The following is an 11,295-nucleotide window of genomic DNA, read 5'->3' as shown; positions in this document are numbered from 1 at the left end:
GTCTTGTTGGATGTTTTAATGTGTTGTAAACCGCTTTTGAGATTTTTCCTTTAAAATATAAAGCGGTATAGAAATGAAGAAGAGGCAGCAGCAGCAGTTGTATCGTGGGTTGTAGCCGCGCTTCTACCAAAACATCTCAACTGTCCCGGGACTCCGGGCCAGCTTTAAGGACGCTCATCCTGAAATCGGCTCGATTTCATTGGGACTCTCTCCCACATAAATGGGGGCACAGGAGCATCACTCCGGCAGCAGCAAGGTGTCCTGTGCAGATCAGCCCCATGTATGTACAGCTGCACCACTTCAGCCCCACCCTAGGCACGCCAGTGGGCTTCTTTCAAAGCAGCCTAGAATTGCCCTGGCGCCTGAATCTGGACATGGCGCGCGGGTGCGTTTTTACGCGCGGGGGAAGCACGGCGAGGCGGTGCAACCGGTCGCCGTGGCATTAATTAGGCGCTTTTCGGGGCCACTGGAGTAGCTCAAAGGTCGCTGCGGGCCGGCGGATGGAAGCGGACGAAGGCAAGCCGCTCCCCGCTTCTTCCTCCTCTCGGAAAGAGGTGCACTAGCCCGTCCCCAAGCAGCGGTCTCCAAGGGCGCATTTCCCCTCAAGCAGACGCCTCCGCCACGGCGCGCGGACAGCGCCGGCGCCTTCCTTTCCCCGCCCGCCGCCGCCTCCGTCTCCGCCTCCTCGCTGGGGCCGCCCCCTGGGCTGTCTCCGCTCAGGCGGCCGCTCCTCCTCGCTGCCCACGTGTGGCTCGACTTAAGATGGCGTCTCCCATGGCAAGCCAGGCTGGGACAGCGCTGCGGGACTTGGCTTTGCTCAGAGCTTCCCTGCTGGCGAGGCGCAGCCCGGTGAGTGCGCCCGGCCTCTCCCGGCGTCTCCGGCTTTCCTGCCCTGGCGCCGCAGCGTCCCGGCGGAGGGTTGGAGCGGCTGGCCAGGCTTAGGCGGAGCTTTCCCTCACTGCCCTGGGTCTCCTTTGGGTGCTGCTGCTGCTGCTGTTCTTGGGCAAGGGATCCCGGTGGCAGTTCTGCGAGCTCGGCTTTCCTCTCGGCCTTTTCCTCTAGGAGCGTGTTTAAATTCCTTATTTAGCCTGTGCTGATATGTGTATATATATTACTGGACCCGTTCGCAGTGATAACGGAAAGGCACTCTGTTCATGCTCAAAACACTCGAAGCGCATAACAGCAACCTTTCGCTCTGATACACAATCCTAGGGGTGTATACTCGGAAGCAAGTCCCACTGATTTGAATGGCAGTTACCTTTCAAACCACACCGCACCAACCAGGGCTAGACTTTGAAAGATTCTTGGCAACGTGTCCATCCCCTGACTCCCGTAAAGGAGCCTCATCCTGCCACCCAGTGGGTGCAGTTCCCTTTGCCTTGCTCATACAGGCAATCTCAGCTAAGCCCTGGTTTAGGTGGTTTAAGGAATACTTGTTGACCTTTTTGCAGCTTCGCTGGTGCTAGTCTGGCTCTGCTGTGCCATGGGAAAAATAAGGCAGTGGAGCTCCCTGTAGCTCCCTTTTGCTCATCCGGTGCAGGAGGCTGCAGCTAATAAGCTTGTCATCCAGTTGGTTTGGACTTCGTTAAGATGCCGTGGTGCTGGCCCTTTCTGCTGCACAGCCCAGAGGACAGGTGGGTGGATGGAGGAGAAGCTGCTTTCTCGCTCCAGCAGGATCGAAACCATCCAGCAGCGGTTCTCAACCTGTTGGTCCCCAGATGTTGTTGGACTACAACTCCCATCATCCCTGAGCTCTGGCCTTGCTAGCTAGGGGTGATGGGAGTTTTAGTTCAACAACATCTTCCTTGAACTCACGCTTGCTCTCTGAAGGAAATGAAGAGGAGGAAGTGTTTCAGCTGTCACTGCACAGTAGCTAGAATAGAGAGCGGGCTCCTCTGCTGCCCGTTTAATAAGTGTGTGGATAGAAGACAGAACTACTGACCACCCTGCCACCTTCGCTGCGCAGAGAACGAGGCCCTTAGAGGCCTTCTTATCTGTGGTGGCGGCACCTACTGTTTCTGTATCACAGGTTAGGCAGGGGTTGGTACTGGTGGGCCGTAGCTCAGTACTGGGGCATCTGCTTTGCATGCAGAAGGCCTGTGATTCAAGCCTCAGCATCTTCTGGTAGAGCTGGGAGAGAGGCTAGTGGGATTCCTGACTGCTAGTCAGGGTAGATGATGCTGAACTCAATGGACTGATTTCAGACTTTTGGAATAAGACAGTTTCCAATGTTCCTAGGAGCCAACAGAGCCCCACAGGCCTCACAATCAACCTTTCCTTTTTAAAAAATCCTCTTCTGCCATTGCAGCTCATGTAAACAACTCCTGTCCCTGCCCCCAGAGTTCTGGCCTTTTTATTTATTTTTCTCTTATTTTTCCTCTCCCCACATCACAGCTCTCTTCCTGTCTTCCGCCACCATATTCTATAATCTTCATTTGTACTTCCCCCACCCCAATCCCTTTGGATCTCTCTTAATGCTTCTTCCACTTCAGGGCTCCCTTTTGTTTTTAATTTTTCTTCCTGATAATATTTCGGAGCAGCTCATGGAATGTGATTTCCCTTGGGCTGTGGCTGTGACGGTGGTCCTGCCGCCAGCCACTTTTACCTTCAAGAAATAGGGGAACTGGCCTAGGGGCCTCAGGTCAGCGATTGACCCTCTCTGTGGGTTGCCAGTGGGTGCCTGACAGTGGGTGGCCCTTTAAGATGTGGCCTTGGCACACACCCACTGACCTCTTGCGTTTTCGTTTAACAGAATAAATGTGGCTGCGTGGAGTTTGCACCCTCAGTTTATTAGTTCTGATGTTCTAAGGGTGTGTCTTGACATCACAGATAAACCTCTGTGACTGAGGCCTGGTGAGCTCTGGCTCTGTGCCTAAATTGACACTTCATAGCAGAATAACAGCAGCAGTAGCAGTGAGGCAGCTTAAAGCACTTACCGTAACATGCATAAGCTCAGTAATGCTAACTGTAACCCTGTAGGAAGGGGCAGTTCATATCTAGCCTATATTGCGTAAGTGTGAGGATATGTGAGAGAGTTTGTCAAAAGCTACAATTATGGGTAGCGCTGTGGGTTAAACCACAGAGCCTAGGGCTTGCCGATCAGAAGGTCGGCAGTTCGAATCCCAGCGACGGGGTGAGCTCCCGTTGCTTGGTCCCTGCTCCTGCCAACCTAGCAGTTCAAAAGCGCATCAAAGTGCAAGTAGATAAATAGGTACCACTCCAGTGGAAAGGTAAACGGCGTTTCCGTGCACTGCTCTGGTTTGCCAGAAGCAGCTTAGTCATGCTGGCCACATGACCCGGAAGCCGTATGCCGGCTCCCTTGGCCAATAAAGCGAGATGAGCGCCGCAACCCCAGAGTCGGTCACGACTGGACCTAATGGTCAGGGGTCCTTTTACCTTTACCTTTTTGCAATCATGGTGAAAAGAAAGTGCACCCTCTTTGAATTCTGTGGCTTTACATAGGAAGACATAATAACAATCATCTGTTCCTTAGCAGGTTTTAAAATTAGGTAAATACAACCTCAGATGAACAACGACACCTGACATATTACATAGTGCCATGATTTATTTAACAGAAATAAAGCCAAAATTGAGAAATCATGTGTGAAAAACTAAGTTCACCCTTACTGCGTCCTTAGGAATTAAGAGGCTAAGTAAGAAGACAGGTGCTGCTAATCAAATGCTCTTGCTTAATTGATCATCAGCAAGAGTGCCCACCTCTATAAAAGCTGAAGTTTCAACAGTTTGGTGGTGTGGAGCATTCAGGTATGTCTTAACGCAGTGCCAAGGAGGAAAGACGACACGATGCTCTTAGGGAAGCAATTGCTGCTGCCCATGAAACTGGGAAGGGTTATAAGGCCATCTCTCAACCAATGTAAAGTCTATCATTCTACAGTGAGGAAGATTATTCAAAAGTGGAAAACATTCAAGACGGTTGCCAATCTTCCCAGGAGTAGACGTCTCAGCAATTCACCCCAAGGTCAGACCGTGCAATGCTCAGAGAAATTGCAAAATACACACACACGTACACCCCCCCTCCAAAGAGTTACATCTCGGGCTGTACAGGCCTCAGCGTGTTAAATGTCAAAGTTTATGACAGTACAGTTAGAAAAAGATAACAAGTATGGTTTGTTTGAAAGGCTTGCCAGGAGAAAGCCTCTTCTCTCTCAAAAGAACATGGCAGCACTGCTTAGGTTTGCAAAGCTTCATCTGAACAAACCACAAGACTTCTGGAACAATGTCCTTTGGACAGATGGGACCAAAGTGGAGATGTTTGGCCATAATGCACAGCATCATGTTTGGTGAAAACCAAACAGCATATCGGCACAAACACCTCACACCAGCTGTCAAGCACACTGGTGGAAGGGTGATGATTTGGGCTTGTTTTGCAGCCACAGGACCTGGGAACCTTGCAGTCATTGAGTCAACCTTAAACTCTGTATGCCAAAGTATTTTAGAGTCAAATGTGAGGCCATCTGCCCGACAGCTGAAGCTTGGCTGAAATTGGGTCATGCCTCAGGATCCCAAGCACACCAGCAAATCTACAACAGAATGGCTGAAAAAGAATCAAGGTGTTGCAATAGCCCAGTCAAAGTCCAGACCTCAACACAGTTGAAATGCTGTGCGGGACCTTAAGAGAGCTGTGCATAAGCAAATGCCAGCAAACCTCAATGAACTGAAGCAACGTTGTAAAGAAGAATGGGCCAAAATTCATCCACAGCAATGTGAGAGACTGATGATGTCCTACAGAAAACGATCACTTCAAGTTATTGCTGCTTAAGGTGGTTCAACAAGCTATTGAATCCTAAGGTGTACTTAGTTTTTCACACATGACCTTTCCGTTTGGCTTTATTTCTGTTAAATAAATCATGACATGATGTAATACAGTGGTACCTCGGGTTGCAGATGCTTCAGGTTACAGACGCTTCAGGTTACAGACTCTGCTAACTCAGAAATAGTACCTCGGGTTAAGAACTTTGCTTCAGGATGAGAACAGAAATCGTGCGGCGGCAGCAGCGGGTGGTCCCATTAGCTAAAATGGAACCTCAGGTTAAGAACAGTTTCAGGTTAAGAACGGACCTCCAGAACACATTTAAGTTCTTAAGCTGAGGTACCACTGTATGTCATGTGCTGTTGTTCATCGGAGGTTGTATTTACCTAATTTTAAGACCTGCTAAGGAACAGGTGATTGTTATTATGACTTCCTATGTAAAACCACAGAATTCAAGGAGGGTGCACTTTCTTTCCCCCATGACTGTACCTAGTGAATTCATGGTGGATCTTCCATTGTGGAAGATGGTTTTTGTAGGAGCAGCTGGCCAGATCCAACCCCCTCTCAGAATATGCTTGCAACATTATCTAGTCACGAGTCTGGTATATGCTTACAACAATGGCCTAGGTGCTATTGCACTACAATATCTCAAAGATGCCTGCCTTAAGGGTATATAATGGTCTGTAGGTGTGTTTCTGGTGTGTTTGCTCCATATTTTCTCTTGCAGTCGTCTGCTGGATTTCTTAAATCACGTGACCCTCCCTTCACTACATAACTCCAGTTCCGCTGGAGGTAAAAAGCTGATAGTTAGCTGTTGGTTTTTATGCATAACTGATGACATATGGTAAAGTAAAAACATTTAGCGGGATGAAAGGATGCTGAAAACTGTGCAGCACCTGGAGCGGCGCAAATGCTGTTAATTGGTCTTCATTGACTTACAGGTCTAACAATCTTCCTAGCCCAGGTGTACATTAAATCCTAAGGACATGTGTGCTCTTAGCATTGCATTTTGCCAGAAAACAAGAAGCGTCATGGTTGGATCATTGCACGCATAGGTGAGCTGTGGCATCAGGGCTCTTCCTTTGCTAATTGAGAAGCTCCGTCTACTGAGCCAAGGTTGTCCCTGAAAGCAGTTGTTACCAAATGATTACAGATGTTATTACTCTGCTATAAGACCATGGTATTATACAGAGCGTGCCCTCACTGGCACTCCAGAATATATAGCCTTCTGCTCTCTGTTGATCATTTCCTATTTAAAGATGCCGATATTGTTTCACATGAAATTATTTTACAGTGTATGTCTGTGGTTTGTTTTTGTTTTAAAAACGAGAGATTGTTGGCCAGAAGATCCCTGTTCCCCTCTTTAGTTTTGATGTCCAGTTTATTAGTTATGGAAACTTGGAGCTGCTGTTAACTTATACAGTGGTACCTCGGGTTAAGTACTTAATTCGTTCTGGAGGTCTGTACTTAACCTGAAACTGTTCTTAACCTGAAGCTCCACTTTAGCTAATTGGGGCTTCCTGCTGCTGCAGCGGCGCCGGAGCCCGATTTCTGTTCTCATCCTGAAGCAAAATTCTTAACCTGAAGCACTATTTCTGGGTTAGCAGAGTCTGTAACCTGAAGCATATGTAACCTGAAGCGTATGTCACCTGAGTTACCACTGTACACAGTCTAGGGCTCCGCAGTCCTCCAAAATTTTTTATTTCATCCAGCTACAATGATTTCCAAACATGGGATAATAATAATAATAATAATAATAATAATAATAATAATGATGATGATGATGATGATGATGATGGAATTTGCGTGCTAATTTTCTCGGCTGCCTTTTAGGATAAAACACAGAAGCCCTCTTCAGACATTTACTGTAAACATGCACTGGGGCGAGTGGGAATGGGTTGGTAGCCTTACACGCAAGGAAGGTAGCCTAATGGTGATTACGTATCAGCTGGGTATTTGCCCCTAGGTGAATTCATGCTGAACATCTGAAGAGGACGAGGGGGAGGACAATTATTCATTCCCTGTCCTTTCCAAATTACTAATTCATTGGTTCCTATGCTTTTAGCAGAGGAAGGGAAACTTGGAGATGACTGCATTCCCTTGGGGGTTGGCTACATGCTGGCAGTGGGTGAGGCTAGAGTCAAAGTCGTGTGGGGCATCCGTTTCTCTCTCTACTACCCTGTTTCTTTCTTTCTGTCCCCCCCTCCTTTTTGCCACTGGATGGGTCCCATGTAGCCAGGCCCCACATTAGCATTTCACACTTTAGCCAACCCTGTTTGGAAGATGAATTAGGGATGCTTACCATAAAGAAGGCTGATCGCCGAAGAATTGATGCTTTTGAATTATGGTGCTGGAGGAGACTCTTGAGAGTCCCATGGACTGCAAGAAGATCAAACCTATCCATTCTTAAGGAAGGACAGATCGTGAAGCTGAGACTCCAATACTTTGGCCAGCTCATGAGAAGAGAAGACTCCCTGGAAAAGACCCTGATGTTGGGAAAGATGGAGGGCACAAGGAGAAGGGGACGACAGAGGACGAGATGGTTGGATAGTCTTCTCGAAGCTACCAACATGAGTCTGACCAAACTGTGGGAGGCAGTGGAAGACAGGAGTGCCTGGCGTGCTCTGGTCCATGGGGTCACAAAGAGTTGGACATGACTAAACGACTAAACAACAACAACAACAAAAACTAGACGAATAGGGGCGCGGGTGGCACTGTGGGTTATACCACAGAACCTAGGGCTTACTGATCAGAAGGTCGGTGGTTCAGATCCCCGCGATGGGGTGAGCTCCCATTGCTCGGACCCTGCTCCTGCTCCTGCCAACCTAGCACTTCGAAAGCACGAAGTGCAAGTAGATAAATAGGTAACGCTCCGGCAGGAAGGTAAACGGCGTTTCTGTGCGCTGGTCTGGTTCGCCAGAAGTGGCTTGGTCATGCTGCCCGCATGACCCGGAAGCTGTCTGTGGACAAATGCCGGATCACTTGGCCAATAAAGTGAGATGAGCGCCGCAACCCCAGAGTCGTCTGCGGCTGGACCTAACGGTCAGGGGTCCCTTTACCTTTACCTTTTACTAGACGAATGGAAGTGTCTCATGCCCAAGTGGTATGAAGGACTGTAGAGCAATCTGCTTTGTAGACAGGAGGCCCCAGGTTCAGGCCCTGGTGTCTTTTCCTGGGCTCGGAAAGAAACCTTGGAGAGTTGTTGCCAGTCGGAGTAGACCAGGCACCCCCAAACTTGGCCCTCCAGATGTTTTGGGACTGCAGTTCCCATCATCCCTGACCACTGGTCCTGTTAGCTAGGGATGATGGGAGTTGTAGTCCCAAAACATCTGGAGGGCCAGGTTTGGGGGTGCCTGGAGTAGACAGTACCTCGCAGGATGGATCAATGGTACAATATAAGAAATGTTGCTGGTGGCGTGGTTTTTAGCGCAGACTCCCTTGGGAGGTTGTGGACTCTCCTTCCTTGGAGGTTTTTAAGCAGAGGTTGGATGGCCAACTGTCATGGATGCTTTTGCTGAGAGCTCTGCATTGCAGGGGGTTGGACTAGATGACCCTTGGAGTCCCTTCCAACTCCTAAGATTCTATGATGCCATGTTTCCGCATTGCCGGTTTTTGTTCTTGTTTTCTCGTCCGTCAAGGTAGAACTTTTACAGTGCAAGCCTCTGAATCGTTACCTGGAAGCAAGTCTTATTTTGTTCACCGGGACTTCTAAATAAATACGCATAACATTGCAACCTCATATAAGAAGGAACAAGAAGCAAAATATTGCCAAGGTCTTTGCATTTTAAACGTATTATAAAAATGATTAATGTCTGGAGCTGTCAGCTGGTTGAAATTGCCCTGGAAATCCCAATTGACCCTTGAAGGGTAGAATATAAATTTTTGAAATGGAAGCGATAAATAAATCTTGTTTTTCTTTTTTTCCCTTTTCAATCATGTCTCTTACCTGATCAGTCAATTGCATTTAAGTATATTTGCATACTTACCAGAACCTAAACATAGCTGTCTTCTTGAAATGTTGAAGGAAGGTAAATTACCATTTAATGAACCTAAAATCTGTTTAGAAGGAAAGGCTGTTTAAAATATTTTCCTTTCTGAAGGAGGGAAGTCAGTTCTGAAGAGCAAGTATAAATGTAAAATGTAATACAATATGTGTATGTGGAGTATCTAATTGAAAAACTAATAAAGATTATTTAAAATAAAATAAAATATTTTCCTTTCTATCCTCTAGTGATGCTTGAGCTGCCCTCCCCAAATCATAATTAGGTCACCAATTATGAATGCTCTCTGCAAATTCTTAAGACATACAGATTGTTGTTCTAAACTGGGTAGCATTTTCCTTTTGTGCATTCTGTGGGGATGAAAAATTGTTGTCTAGACAGCTGCATAACACCCCTTTCCTTTCCACATAGCTGTGTTGTGCATCATGACATCTTGCATTACGATTGGCTTCTAAATTGGTTTGTTTTGTGAATTTTTTAAGTTGGTTCGTCGATCCTGAAGCCTCTTCCCCCCACTGCCCCGCTAATAGTCACATTTCATTTTTCTAAATAGTGGGTTTTTCCTGCTCATAAAGACCTTATATACCGTATTTTTCGCTCTATGAGACGCACCAAACCACAAGACGCACCTAGTTTTTGGAGAAGGAAAACAAGAAAAAAAATATTCTGAATCTCAGAAGCCAGAACAGCAAGAGGGATTGCTGCGCAGTGAAAGCAGCAATCCCTCTTGCTGTTCTGGCTTCTGGGTTAGCTGCGCAGCCTGCATTCACTCCATAAGACGCACACACATTCCCCCTTACTTTTTAGGAGGGAAAAAGTGAGTCTTATAGAGCAAAAAATACGGTACATTATGCATATGCAGCAAGCCTAAGCCATGATCCAGTTAGGAGTGAACTTGAATGAGAGTTTAAAGTAAGAGTATTTATCTCCGCTTCAAGCAATTTGGTGTTGTTGTTTTTTTATTAAAAAAGATAGCTTCAGAATCTTTCACTTCAGTATTTTGAAGCTTTCGTTCTCTATAGGTTCTCTCTTAGCGAGTCCGGCTTTGGGCCACAATATGTTGTGTTGGGGCCATGATGATGTGATGCTCCCACAATGGCTTTCCCTGGAAGTGGTACCTGTTCCCTTGCCTCTTCCTCCACTGTAGGTGCAAAATGCACCTGGTGCCTGGCAAATTTCGAACGCTGGACATGGGCATTGTTAGAAGTTGAAATCAGTTTGTGCAATGGCTGAATATGCAACTAAAAACACAGCAGCAGTGGTGGGTTTTTTTTATGCCCCTGGTTTTTGGAACGCAAACCCCACAGGAACAAAAGAGAAGCGTATGTTCCCAGAAGTCTCAATTTGATTGTGAGGAGGAGACCAGTGACAAAGGAACTCACTCTGTGTTTGTGAATTGCGAGCTGGGTAAATGTGCAGAGTTAGCTGGATATTTTCAGACTTCAATGGCAATAATAATAATAATAATAATAATAATAATAATAATAATAATATCCCACCCATCTGGCTGGGCTTCCCCAGCTATTCTGGGAGGCTTCCAGCATATATAAAAACACCAGTACAGGGCTGCATAGCTCATAAGCATAGTAACTAGGGCTGCAATGTTTTGATCAAGAAAACAGGCTTTTCCTATTAATTGGTCAGCAGGTTTTAGAAATAATGGTTTTTAATACAAGTGTATTGCAGACAAGTGCTTTCATAGGAGGCATTCCCTCCTTTGTATGAGGCTGTGGATAGTGCCTCTTACGCTTCCTGTGAAACAAAGAGACTTTGTGCTTAAGAAAAAAAGACATTTAAATTCAGTTTCATGCAGATTTAACTAAACAATTTGATCATTTTACAGTTGCTTACACAATTAATTAATATTTCCTCAGTCAGGCTACTGCTTGAAAAGTAACACACCTGAACGAAATAAGATATTTTAAATGACTGTGTGCTCTTAATTGATAACCTCACTGTTTAAATTTGGTCTTTGCTCACACCAATTAACCAAAGAATATATGAATTGAGTGAACTACTAATTAATTGGCTGCAGTCCTATTAATATCATTTTACCAAAATGTTATTTGGCTTAGTTTGAACTAATTGTTTCTGATATCATTCATAAACATAGGTTGCTGGGTTTTGTTTTTTAAATCTATTTTAGATTTTTAGTTATAAAAGGGCCTTTGAGCAAAGCCCTTATCTGTTTTTTCTACTAATTAACGAGAAGAAAATACATATTCATGTGAATCAACTATAATACTAATATTGTTTTCAAATGAGATTAAAACTAGTCTTTAATAGTTTTTAGGGTAGCATTTATTTGTGATCAGAATTTCGGCTGCAAGTTTACTCTCTGAGGTCAAATCCTCCTCCTTGCAATTCAATCTTAGGCTACTTTACTGCAGAGAGAGCTTTATTTCAATTAAAACTGCCATTAGCTGTTTTAATGGAACACAGATGATCTCTGTGTAATATCCCGGTACCGTATTTTTCGCCCCATAAGACGCACCGGCCCATAAGACGCACCTAGATTTTAGG

The 11,295-nt window shown here is 45.8% G+C and overlaps 1 protein-coding gene across 1 annotated transcript in view; it reads left to right on the top strand.

The window, feature by feature from the left end:
* Positions 1–699: 699 nt before the first annotated feature.
* SUCLG2 (succinate-CoA ligase GDP-forming subunit beta) overlaps positions 700–11,295 on the top strand; it is a 225,687-nt gene continuing 215,091 nt past the window's right edge. Inside the window, exon 1 of the mRNA XM_081184275.1 lies at positions 700–849. Within this exon, the coding sequence (XP_081040401.1) occupies positions 763–849 (87 nt within the window). The 5' untranslated portion in view covers positions 700–762. The remainder of the gene's footprint in view (positions 850–11,295) is intronic.

This window comes from Podarcis bocagei (assembly GCF_964188305.1).
Source record: "Podarcis bocagei genome assembly, chromosome: 2".
Taxonomy (NCBI): domain Eukaryota; kingdom Metazoa; phylum Chordata; class Lepidosauria; order Squamata; family Lacertidae; genus Podarcis; species Podarcis bocagei.
The sequence above is the reverse complement of the archived record's forward strand: the minus strand, read 5'-3'. Positions and strand labels throughout refer to the sequence as shown.